At 44.9% G+C, this 12,922-nt stretch overlaps 1 protein-coding gene across 5 annotated transcripts in view; it reads right to left on the bottom strand.

Moving 5' to 3' along the window:
- SYNC (syncoilin, intermediate filament protein) overlaps positions 1-12,922 on the bottom strand; it is an 18,351-nt gene extending 5,429 nt beyond the window's left edge. For 2 of the 5 annotated variants that reach the window (XM_037827837.1, XM_037827836.1), the window contains exons 1-2: positions 12,746-12,922; positions 6,489-7,668 (exon numbers count right to left, since the gene is read on the bottom strand). In XM_037827837.1, coding sequence (XP_037683765.1) covers positions 6,489-7,668; positions 12,746-12,798 — 1,233 coding nt within the window. In that variant the 5' untranslated portion in view covers positions 12,799-12,922. Of the gene's footprint in view, positions 1-6,488; positions 7,669-8,165; positions 9,378-11,717; positions 12,183-12,325; positions 12,412-12,745 lie in introns of those variants that run through there. The other 3 variants (XM_037827835.1, XM_037827834.1, XM_037827833.1) reach the window with 3 other exon arrangements.

Raw genomic sequence — 12,922 nt, 5'->3', positions numbered from 1 at the left:
ATATAATACCTGTGGCACATTGATCTGTAGTGTTTGATACTCTGGCTGAATCTCAACTTTCATCAACTTGTCAAGCCCTTTTTAGTGCCTACCTATGCTTTGGCACCACACAGAGAGCTGCATCCTCACCCTCTAAGGGCATGTTGTCTGAAAGAAGGCATCTGTGTACCACTGTGCCCGTTTCCCAAACCTCACTACCTAGCAAACCTGTTATTTTTATGAGGCACTTAAGTACATGCTTGGGAAGCCAAGCTGTATCATTAATGATGAACTCTGACAGGATGGAACAGCATCAGTGGAATGAAGGAAGGATTGCTGTAATGGCAATGGGATAATCTAATCTAGTTAATTCAATCCCAAATTGCACCACTAGACTAACTTTCCAAAAACTGCTTTGTCACCTCAAAATCTTTTGAAGGCTTTCCACTTTCCTTTAGTCTGGTATTCAGACCCCCTCTAATTTGATCCTGACCTCTAACTTGAACCTCCATTACTCTTCCATATGAAGATTTCCCTCCAGCCCTGCACTGTCCAGTACAGAAGCCACTAGCCGCGTGTGACTATTGAACACTGATATGGCTAGTCTTGATTCAAAGAGCTGTAAGGGCAAAAGACACAGCAAATTGCTAAGACTTGGTGCACACAAAACATATGTAAAATATCTCAATTTTTTATACTGATGACATGGGTTAAATTAAAATTAATTTCACCTGTCTTTTTACATGTTTTTAACATGGCTACTAGGAAATTAAAAATGACATCTCTGCCTGCATATTTCTATTGAACAGCACTGCTAAACCCTGACCAACTCATAAATCTCTGTGCCTTTGCTCCTTCCATTTCACTCTCCTAGACAGCTTGCCCCTTGCTCTACTCATCATCTAAGCGTAGTGCACATATCTCTCCAGTGTCCCCAGCACCAAATCATCGTGTCTTCCTCTGATCTCGTGGCATTTTTATTGTCAACATTCCTGATTTAATTTTTCTCCTTATACATAGAAGATTACAAAGTCTACTACTCTGAGGAGGGAGAAAACAGTAATACAATGTGACAGGTTCTTCTGGGAACACAGGAAGAGTATCTGTCACACAGATATCTTTCCAGGAAGAAATGGAACTTGGGCTGATTATTAAAGAATGAGTAGGAGTAAAGTAATAAAGGGGAAAAGGAGTTCTGGCCAACTGTACAGGCATGGAATTGTGAAAAAGTGGCTCATTAGAACTGTAGGTAAGTTGGGATGGCTGGAGCACAAGGTAGTGGTAAGGGGATAAAAAGAGGGAAGGCTCTAGGCATCTGCTCTCATATCCCTTATTCATGTCTAACTCCCAATCAGATTGTAGGTTCCTGGTTCTTAGTATGTCCCATGCCCTACACATAATGCTTATTGATAGGAGGAAGTATGCAAACAGTAAGCATATTACATATTTCAGTTAATGGCATCAGCAGTCTATCAGTGGCGCACTATGGGATCATTCTCAGCAAATTCCTCACCCCATCCTCTGCAATGAGTTGCAAACCCTACCTGTTTTTCTCAGAAATATCCCATTATTTCTCCCTCTAAGGTCTAAGTGGTCATTCCAAGCTCTTTCAATCTGCCCTCCACACTCTGCCACCTAAAGGGTGTATTCCTGGGTGCCAGACACCATTGTAAGTTCTTTACAAATGTTAACTTGTTCATTCCTTGCAACAGCCTTAAGGGGTGACAGTGTTATTAATCCCCATCTTACATGTGAAAGAAATGAGCCATGGAGGTTAATTTGTCCAAAGTTTCTCAATAAATGATTTAGCCAAAATTTGCCTAAAAATTTTTATATAATTACCTCATACCAGTGCCTAAACATCTTCACTGGTTCTTTAGTGGTTGACAGACTTTTCTGTGAAACCCCAGGAAGAGGCCAAATTGGAGTGCCCTTTCCTGTCTTCAATCAGAGTAGCCCTACTTTTACCTGCTTTATATTTTGATATTCCATATGAAATTCTATTTTGGAAAAAGGATCCGTGGCCTTGGAAAAAAACTTTTTGAAAACCACAGGCCTAAAGGATACATAAAGCCTTTTACAATCTGGTTCCAATCTACCTCCCCAAACTCATCTCTACTTCTCACATTCCTTGTGATCCACCACAATAAGCTCTCTTCCCAGAACGTGTCTTTTGTATTTTCATGCTTTTGTACAAGCTGTTCCCTTTGCCATGAATATCTTTCCCCTGTCTGCCCAATGAATTCATTCTTCAAGGCCAGCTCAAACACCTTATAGTGGTTGATGTGAATGCGAAATGTGAGCTAGATCACTCAGGATCAAAGCCTTGACCCATCACTTCCCAGTTGTATGACCTTGGACAAATGACTTAATTTCTCTGTGTCTCACCTCGGTTTTTTCATTTCTCAAATGGTGACTAATTGGTACCCACCTCAATGCTGTAAGGATGACAGTGAGTTAGGACATGTAAAGTACTTTGAGTGCCTTACCTGGCATATAGTAAGTGCTCAAAAAGTGCTAGCTATCGTTACTCCTCTATGAAGTTCCCTCTTGTTTCCCCAGGCAGGGATCCTGATACCTGCTTCATCGGTACAGTGCCTTATTCCTGTAGCTATTACAGCACTTACAACATTGAGGTGTATAATCTCTTCATTGATTCTAAGACACTTTTTTTTTCATTTTAATATTTCAAATCAGATCACATCTTAAAATCAACAGTGTCTTAGACTTTATAAAATATGTTAATTTTATCTGGTATCCCTCTTGGAATGAGGGCAAGGAGCCCATCTTTCTCATCTCTCTTGCCAGCACATAGCTCACTGCCTGACACTCAAAAAATATTTGTTGAATAAATGGATGATGATGGTAGTGAAAGAGGCAAAGTTTGCAATTGGTAAGAATGGAACAGCCTAAGGATTAAAGGGGCATCCTTGAAAAGTAATCAAGTGCCACAGACGACAGAGTTTAAGAAGCCATTTCAGAAAGAAGTAGGTCCTTCAAACCTTGATTCCTACTTTAATTATGGTACAGTGATGGGAGAGGCTGCCCTAGAATGATCCTTGAAAAGCTGTATAGATCATCGAATCTGAAACAAACCCAATACAATGATGAAAATCACTGAAGGAAATAATTCTACAGTTTCTCTGATACTAAGTCAGAAAACTCGAACCCAAGTTCCCTATTTATGACTCCTCCATTTTAGTTAGCCATGCCTGAAATCTCAGCATCTTTGTCTTGTTCACCTCCTCACCCCAACCATTCAATCTCCAAGTTTATTCTTCTGCACTAGTTCTTGCATCCTTCCCCTTCCTTTATTCCCACTACCATTGTTACCTCTTACCTATAGTAGCTTCCTAATTAGTCTCCCTTGTTTCTGGGTCTCCACCCCATTTTACACACTGCCACAAGTACTTTCTAAAAGTGGAGAGCCAATCATATCACTCCCCTGATTAAATACCCGTAACAATGCAACTGAATACTAAATAAAGTCCAGACTCCCTAGTTTGCATTTCAAATCCAGTGTGATCTGCCCCAACCTACCTGTACACTTCAACATACTTTTATAGTTTTTCTCCCTTCACATGCAGCCAAATGTAATAACTTCCTGAACATGCTCTGCTTTCTTATACTTCCTATGCCTTTGCCCCATCTGGTTCCAGGCATCTCCACATGTCTAGATCTGCACTGTCCAGTGGAAGCCACGAGCCACCTGTGGCTGTTTAGCACTTGGAATGTCAGTAGGCCAAATAGAGATGTGATGTATGTATGAAAAACCAGATTTCAAAGACTTAGTACCAAACAACAAAAAAGTAAAATAGCTCATTAATAATTTTTAATATTGATAATATGTTGAGTTTATATTTTAGATATGTTTAGTTAAATAAAATACAGTATTAAAGTTATTTTTACCTATTTCTCTTTATTTTTTTTTTCATGTGGCTACTAGAAATTTTAAATTACATGTGTGGCTCACATTATATTTCTTCTGTTGGATGGCATGGGTCTAGAACTTCCTTGTACATCAATACCTGCTCAAATTCCACCTCTTCTTCCATGAAGAGTTCTCTGATTTAAGCCATGGCTAAAAATAACCTCATCCCAAAGCACTCTTACCTGCACCTCTCTTAAATCACATACTACTTTCTCCCTTGGGCTGCAATTATAGGTGTAATGTCTGTTTGCATGTAAGCTGTTAAGGGCAATATTTATGCTAAATCAGTAAGTGTCCTTTCACTAGATTGTGAACCAATTAAAAAAAAGCAATTGGGGGAGGGAGCTGAGTGGGGGAAGGTAGTACACATATTCACAGTTTGAAAACATCCAATTTTATAACAACAACAAAAATAACATTTTTCATAATAACTGCAGAAAGCTTGACAAAATCTTCCCTGAAGTGAATACTGCCATTTTCAGCAGGGGACATGTTCCCTTGGGGATGTATAAGAATCTCAGAAAGAGTGAGATTTTTAGTTTATCCAAAGGAATGTATGTTTCAAAAGACAAAAATGCTGCTCTCAAGCAGCGCAGCAGCATAAAATTCAGTTCAGCACTTAACTGATGTGTACTCCAAGCCATGGGGGGCAGAGAATAATACACAGATACGTAAAACATATTCCCTACCTTCAGAAAGCTCATAGTCTGTGGGAGAGACAGATGCAATTGTTTATTCATTCCGTTATTTATACCCCATTCTGTTCTAAAAAGGGATTAGAACTGGCTCACAATCAGAAATAAGTTGAATACAAGGGAGATGGTAACAAAAGCACAAATAAGGAGAATAAGGAATACAGATTTACAGATTTCATTCCAGTTTGAAGACTGGAGAAATGTCAGGGCACAGGTCAGCTGAGTGGGACTTGAGGGTGAGCATGGGGAAGACAGCAAGAAATGAATGAATTCTGTCTAGCCTCCTTCCTCAAGTGTGGTTCACTCAGAACTGGAAAATAGTGCCATGGAAAGAGCACTGAAATATTTGGGGTTGGGTTGGTCACAGCAGGGTTCAAATGATTCTCCCTCACTGAGCCTCAGTTTCCTCATCTATAAAAAATGATAATACTTGGCTTACAGGATTAATGTGAGGATCAAATCATATAATAGACGTAAAAAAGTGCTATGTACAAATTGGGCCAAAGGGTAAAGGTTGAAATGACTGTGTTCAAACTTCGGCTTCCATGTGAGACCAAGGGAATAGATTTTATTTGGTGTAGGATCTATATTTTCTAAACAGTATAACTTCTATGATCGGTTTGTTCAGACACTACGGTTACATGGAACTTTAAATAGGAGGTGAGCTATGGTAGGTCTGTATAGATTAGAATGAAATAGCAACACATCCGAGGGTGGTTTGGGTGAAGAATAAAAATAGATATTCGCGGGCCCCTTGAAGAGCTAGGGGAGAATGCAGAGGTGTTGGACTTCCTCACCTGGATTGTTGCTGATGTTCTCACAAACATTGGGGACTGACGGCTTGATGTGCTGAGCCCTCTGTCTTGGGGCTGGCCCCTGTAAAGCTTGTTGCTGCAAGGAGAGGCTAAACCCGCTTATAATTGTGCCTAAGAGTCTCCCCCTCAGTGCCTCTTTGTTGCTCAGATGTGGCCCTCTCTCTCTCTAACTAGGCCACCTTGGCGGGTGATCTTGCTGCCCTCCCCACTGCGTGGGACCTGACTCCTAGAGGTGTAAATCTCCCTGGCAACGCAGGATGTGACTCCCAAGGATGAATCTGGACCCAGCATCGTGGGATTGAGAACATCTTCTTGACCAAAAGGGGGATGCAAAATGAAGCAAAGTAAAACTTCAATGGCTGAGAGATTTCGGGTAGAGTCAAGAGGTCACTCTGGTGGACATTCTTACGCACTACATAGATAACACTTCTTAGGTTTTGATATGTTGGAATGGCTAGAAGTAAATAACTGAAACTACCAAACTCCAACCCAGTGGCCTTGGCTCTTGGAGACGATTATATAGCAATGTAGCTTATGGGGGGTGATGGTGTGATTGTGGGGCCCTGTGGATCACACTCCCTTTGTCCAGTGTGTGGATGGATGGGTGGAGAAATGGGGACAAAACCTAAATAAAAAATAGTGTGGGATGGGGGGGTGGTTGGATGTTCTTTTTTTTATTCTTATTTTTTATTCTGGTTCTGATTCTTTCTGGTGTAAGGAAAGTGTTCGGAGATGGATTGGGGTGATGAGTGCATGGCTATAGGATGGTGCTGTGGACAGTTGATTGTGCACCATGGATGATTGTGTGGTGTGTAAATATATCTCAATAAAACTGAATTTTAAAAGAAAGTGCTGTGTAAACTAAAAGAGTGTAGATAACTTTGAACCCCTAGCACAGGCCTGAATGAATGAAATGAGTGAAGAATAGAGCAAAGAAGTGAGTGAATGGCTCCACAGAATGAGTTCTTTCCACCTATGATAGTTTCCTTCAGCCCCCAAAATATTTAATTCTGGTCACCTTTTCCTTCCCCAGACTAAAAGACTTCATATCAAGCCCAATGGACTTACCCTGTACTGCTGCACCTCCTCATCTCGTTTTTGCCTCAGAAGTGTGATCTGGTCCTCCAAGTTCCTGTTTTGCAGGTGGAGCTGCTGGGCCTCTGCTTGCAGGGGTCTTAGAGCCTCCTTCATCTCCTGGATCTCAGACTGGGTTTTCTGTAGAGCTTTGGCCCCAGCTTCTTTCCTCTCTAGGAGTCGCAGCAGCTGAGGCTCATACTCTTCCTCCAGGCCCTGGCGGCTCTCTGCCATGAGGTTCTCAAACTGGGTAGAGAGCCGACGGCTCTCCTGGAGAAAGTGCCCATCACTCTGGCTTGGGGGTGCTTCTAGTTGTTGCCGCAGCTGTTCCTTCTGCTTCTGGTAGGTATCCCTGAGCTGGGCCAGCTCCTCTGAGAGCTGGGCTGCCCGGGTAGTTAGCACATCCTGCAAATCGGCAAACTGGGCCACATCCTGCCGGCGGCATTCCAGCTGGTATTGGTAGGCCACGCATTCCTTTGTCACCTTGAACAGCTTCTGCTTGACCAACCTGGTCTCTTCCCTTATCCCATCCCTCTCCAGCTCTGCCTGGGCGTGCAGTTTGTAGGCAGCCAGGATATCCTGGTGGACCCGCTGCACCTCCTGTAGGGCTGGTTCCCGGAGCAACACAAGCTCATGGATAAGCCGATCCCTCTCTTCTTCCAGCTGGGCCACAGCTTGGACACACTGCTGGAAACGCTCCTCTAGCAATTCCAGGTCCTCTATGCTCAGGTTCTCTTCTGTGCTGGGGCTGGGCTCGGCGCAGGGGCTCGCCTCCGAGTTAGATTGCTCCTCCCTTGTGTCCATCTCTCCCACATACACGATCTGCTCTGGGCTTGGGGTCTTTTCTGGCTTCATAGGCTCTTCCACAAACTGTATCTCAGCTGGCTTCCCAATCTCTTCAAACAGTGTCTCCTCTGGCTCCATGGGCTCTTTCACATACAGGACCTCATCTGGCTGCCTGGTTTCCTCAATATACAGCATCTCCTCTGGCTTCCCAGTCTCTGCCGCATACAGCATCTCCTCAAGGTCACCTGTGTCCCCCAGGTAGAGAATGTCCTCCAGGTTCAAAGTCCCCTCCAAAGATAGAGTAGACTCTGGGTTCATGGTCTCTGCCTCATAAAGGGATTCAAAGTTTTCCTCCTGAAGAGGAGAATTGGCCTCTGCTCCTGTTGCCCTACAAGAGAAATTATTTAAAATGAGAGGATGGTTCGTCACTGGAGTTGCTGGCCCACAGGCCTACATTACATCAGAGGTCGCCTGTCTAGCCCCTTTCCCTCCATCTGTTCTCTCCCTCTCTTACCTCCCCCCGGCACATGTACACAGTCCATTGCCTAGATCCTGACAACATCCCTACAACGTCATGTAGTCTCTGCTTACATACAGGAAACCCACACCTAAGTCACCACTATTTGTTCCACTGTTGTGAGAGAATTTTACTGTTGAGATAAAACCTTCCTCCCTGCAGTTTTTATCTGCTGGACTTGATTCTTCCAGAATCAGATAAATCTGGCTTCTTTACGTTCTTCAAACACTAAAAGGTGGTGTGCTTATCCTCTGAACACGTCCATGCTCTCTCTTTAATGTGTATTTTTCTTTCTTTAATAAACTTTACTACTTATTCCTACTGGCCCCTCTCGTCTCTGAATTCTTTCCGTGGTGAGAGTCCTGAACCTGGAATGGGGTTCTGCCTGGCACTGTTGCCAGCAGGGCACCAGTTGCATATTCTGCCTAGCCGCGCCAGGAGAAGACTGCTGCAGGAGCTTCCAAGAATCCATCTTTGCTGATTTCAAGGGAGAAGACATCCTGAGTCAGGGTCTGTGGGAGATAGGGTCTCCAGTTGGATTCACCTGTCCAGGGTCAAGCTCCCCAGCCAGGATCCTACAGACCCTCCTGACCGAAGAGAATCCTACAGCTGTTGGCCATTGGGTGGATTAAAGCTCCTACTAAAGAAACAGAGCTAAGTATAACGAGCTCTCCCTCTTTCGGCTTCTATGTCAACCACGCAGGCGAAATTCAAGCGAACATAGGGGACCTTTGGGAGTAATTCCAACAAATTAAATACAATGCTGAAAGTGACTGAAATCCTTTTCCACATCTGCCTAATCTAACTACTTGGATCCTTCCTTCTCTGAGTCCTTTAATTGCTTTTCTTCTCATTCTTATGTTTGACCCCTGCATGTTTAACCTACTTGTCAAATTTGTTTCCAACAGACTGCAAGCATTCCACACTAAACTCATGCTCTCCTGTGAATATTAAGTTACTCTGAACCAGGACCAGCCTACCCCCACCCTCACTAGATTAGGGAAAGAGTTTTACACCCTTACAGGCAGGGTCTACCATCCTTAAAACAGCAGGAAGAACTTTTGGAAGACAGACCTTCATCCCTCAGTACCCCGTTAAGATTAAGGGTGTTCAGAAAAAAAGATTAAGGGTGTTCAACTCTTTCAGGGGGAATTTGAGGCAGGATAGAATAGGGCAAAAAAAGCTGGGGTAGCTGGTCTTCTATTCAGCTTCAAAAGAGTTAATACAGAGCTGCAAACTTCAGCTGCCAACTTCATAGGTCAAAAATTTCCCCTAAAGGTCTGAAGCCTTCCCAAACCATAAAAGCTTGAACAATCATAGGCCCAAAGCAAATTCTTAGTTAATGACAGAAAGCATGAGGTCATAAAGGTTGTTAAACATCTGCCCAAAGACAAATTTTAGATATGTGACAGCAGACCACAAGTTCCGATAAGTTATCTCCTCCTAGAACAAAGAAGACACCTGGTGTTCAAAGGTGGAGATAAGAAAATCATTGTAAGACTTCCCTATATGACAAGCCAACCCACTCCCACTCAGTGCATGCTTCTCCCTTGAACATGTCCACGGTATCTCTTTAATATGTGCTTTTCTCTCTTTAGTAAACTTCACAACTTATTAAAAAAAAAAAAAAAAACACTAAAAGGTAACTTACTTATCTTTTCTATTATTCCATAAATGCCAAGGTTTCCCCAGTGCCCTCCTCATTTGGGTCACTTCTTTCTGACCAGTCTCCAGATTGCCACTGTCCCTTGGGGATGGGTATTGAAAGCAGTACCCCAGGTGTGCCCTGGGCAGTCAAGCCTCTGGACACTATACTCCTATGGATGCAGCCAAGATGCCCTTAGCATATAGGGCAGCTCTATCACACTCGACAAATGCTTAGTTTGATGAAAATCCTTCAGACTTTTTCACACTGAGTGCTTTTAAGCCACATCTCCTGATCTTTTGAAACTTCATCTGGTTACAAATGATCCAGCCTTCCAGCCTGTAAAAGACCTTTGAATTCAGATCCTATGATTCCAATTCCAACCTATGGGCTCCTTGACCCAGCTGCCTCTTGCCCGCCAGTCAGCCTAATCAGCGAGTTTCTGTTGGGAAATGCGCTCCTGCTTTTTTGACCCTCAATTGACTTCAGTCTTTCCTGTGATCTCTACTGTGATACCTACTATGGATCTCTGGGCAATTCCTTAAAAACATAAAATAGCATAGAAATAATCATCATAGTAAATCACATTTAAATATGCCAAGCCCTATTCTAAATGCTTTACATAAATCAAATCATTTAATCCTCTGTTCTAAATGTTTATCAACTCATCCTCTTAAAAACTCTGTAAGGTAGTTACATATATTATCCCCATTTTAATAAACAGATCAGAAAACAGGTTAGGAGACTGAGTAATTTGCTCAAGGAAACTAAGATAATCAGGAGACTGAGTAATTTGCTCAAGGAAACTAAGATAATCAGTGCCACTTATAAAACACTAAATTTAAGTGTAGCTTTCAAGAAACTTTTTTTAGGTAGAAAGTATAAATGAAAAATCCCATGTAACAAAGAATTTGATTTTTCTGTCTTGAAAAGGCCTACTTGTGTCCAGATTTTAAGCTCTATCTTAACTCCAAGTTCCCAATAAAGAACTTTTATTCTAAACCTTTGTGTACTCTGTCCTCCTCTCTAACACCCCAGGGATCCTTGTCTTCCCTTTCTGGGTCACATGGTAGCCCTCAAAACCACAAAAGTGAGGTTTCAACAAGCCTCAAACATCACTGACCTCATTTGATTCAGCAGTGGCACCACACCTGAAAGCTCAAAGACAACCTCAACAATCACCTAGTCTATTCACATCATCTTACCAGAGGGAACTGGTTTTTAGATATCTTTACTTACTATCACTTGGAACTTCAAACTCAACTGCCCCCAAATTCTCCTTCTCCCCAGCTTTGCTGCACTATATTCTCCAGCTCAGAGAAACACATCGCCATACACCAGGTTGAGCAGGCAAGCAGTCTTTTGCCTTCCCCCATATAGTCAGTTCACCTAGAACTGACCTTTCTCACTGAGAAAAGTCTCCGCCCCCTCTTCCCCATCCCACTGCCAGGGCCCTAAGCCAAGTCATCGTCTCTCACCTGGACTTTTACACCAGCCTTCTAATGGGTCTCCCTGCCTCCAGCCTTCTTCCTTCTCCGCATACCAGTCTATTCTCTACAGTGCCACGGTGAGTCCGCTACAGCACACAGCAAGCCATGTTGCTCCACTTCACCCAAAAAAAGCCAAACTGCTTAGCATGGGTCCAGGGCCCTTAAAGATGTGGCCCCTACATGCTTTTATAACCTACTCTCACGTTACTCTCCACAACCCACTCTATGCTTGGAAATCCACAACATGCGTTAACTTTTTACACCTCCCACTCTTAGCCCACAATGCTTGAAGGATCCAGCTGAGAAATGTAGTTCCTTGTACCCCACCTGATTAGAGAACAGCCCTACCTTACACCAGAAGGTACACCTTCAAGGATGCACCTTCCCCGCCAGCCAGACCCACCCTGGTATTCAACGGCGTCCCTGCTTTCCCAGCACACAGCCCTCACATCCATGCTTCTGGCGAGCTCTCCACTTTAGAAATGCTCCAGGTACTATTTTAAGCATTTTACATGTATACTCATTTATAAAATACTCATTTATTATCCCCATTTTACTGATGCAGAAACCAAAAAGCAAACAGATGAAAGAACTCATTCAAGGTTCCACAACTCGTAGGTGGTAGAGCTAGGAAAGGCTGGCCAGTTGGACTCCAGAGCGGGAATCGTTATTTGCCACCCTGTGTGCTCTCCTCCTAGGGTAGATATGATGCCTTAAAGATGTAAAACAACTACAACATGTATAACAAAGCTTGGCACATAGCATTCAAAATTAGTTAAACTTACCTAATGAATTCCCACGCTTACCAGGCCTCCTGACATCCAGGCAGTGCTGTTACTACACACCATGTTGTCTCAGAGACCGCACCCAGGGAGTCAGGCCTCTGCGAGACCCTGCCCTCGTGGTGCCTTTCTCTAAGGAGCTGGGCAAGGAGCAGCTTATGGGAGGCCTGGGGAGAGGGGGTGAGAGGGGGTGCGTGTGACACTGTACAGGCATGATTCCACATGTCTGACTCCATGTGTGTATGGCAGTGCCAGTGAGTTTCTGTCTGTGTTTAAGACAGTGTGTTTAGCCTTGTGCCCATGTGTGACAGTAAAATGTGGGGGGGGGGGCAGTATTCACACCTCCACCTCTTGGTACTCTGGAGAGCCCCACGGCCACACTCTGACCTGGGGTAGAAATGCTCCTCATTTGTGGCAAACCCCTCAGCCACAGGTCCCTTCCCCCTAACCAGGGGTACGCTGACAGTGAGGATGGATGAGAGGGTCGCTGCCCAGCCAGGCCCCTCTGCTGCACTGAGACAGCAGCCTCCCTTCCCCAGCCCCACCCTCCCCCTGCTGCCCCTCATCCCAGGCCCAGACAGGAGAGAACAAGCTGGTTGAACAGACTCAACTTCAATCTGGCCAAGGCCCAGCCTTGCACCAAGTGGCTTCCAAACAGTGCGATTCAGCGACTGGAGATCTTGGTCTCCAGTTGACATCTGGGGTGAGGAAGAAAGGACACAAGTAGAGTCTGTCTTGGGCCACTGGGGGCCAAATGGCATTTGTCTAGGCAGTTGATGCCCACCAGTCTGAAAGGGTCAATAGTTCTCACACAGCCCGTGGGAGGGGGAGGGGCGAATGGCGGTAGCTGACCCCGGGCCTGCGGGCCTGCGGGCACCCCACCTCCCGTCGCTCGCGTGGCTCCGCCCCCCACATCCCACCCCGCTAGACCACTAACCCCAGCCAGGTTCAGGGTGCTCGCAGTGGGGAAGGGAATCCGTCCAGAGCTCCCTCCCCAAAGGGCCAGCGATGCGGGTCCTGGAAGGTCCTACCTCGCGGCCTGGGCGGCGCCGTCCCCGCCGCGCCGGGGCTCCGGGCTGGCCATGGCTGCACCACCCGGGGCTCGCCGGCCGCGTTATTAATAGCCGGCCCGCGGGCCGCTCGCTCCGGCGCCCGACGCACGGCCAGCTGCAGGCGACACCGGATCCCGCCGCCCCGGGCCGGGCGCG

Source organism: Choloepus didactylus, chromosome 2, assembly GCF_015220235.1.
Source record: "Choloepus didactylus isolate mChoDid1 chromosome 2, mChoDid1.pri, whole genome shotgun sequence".
Taxonomy (NCBI): domain Eukaryota; kingdom Metazoa; phylum Chordata; class Mammalia; order Pilosa; family Megalonychidae; genus Choloepus; species Choloepus didactylus.
This window is presented reverse-complemented; position numbering and strand designations above follow the sequence as displayed.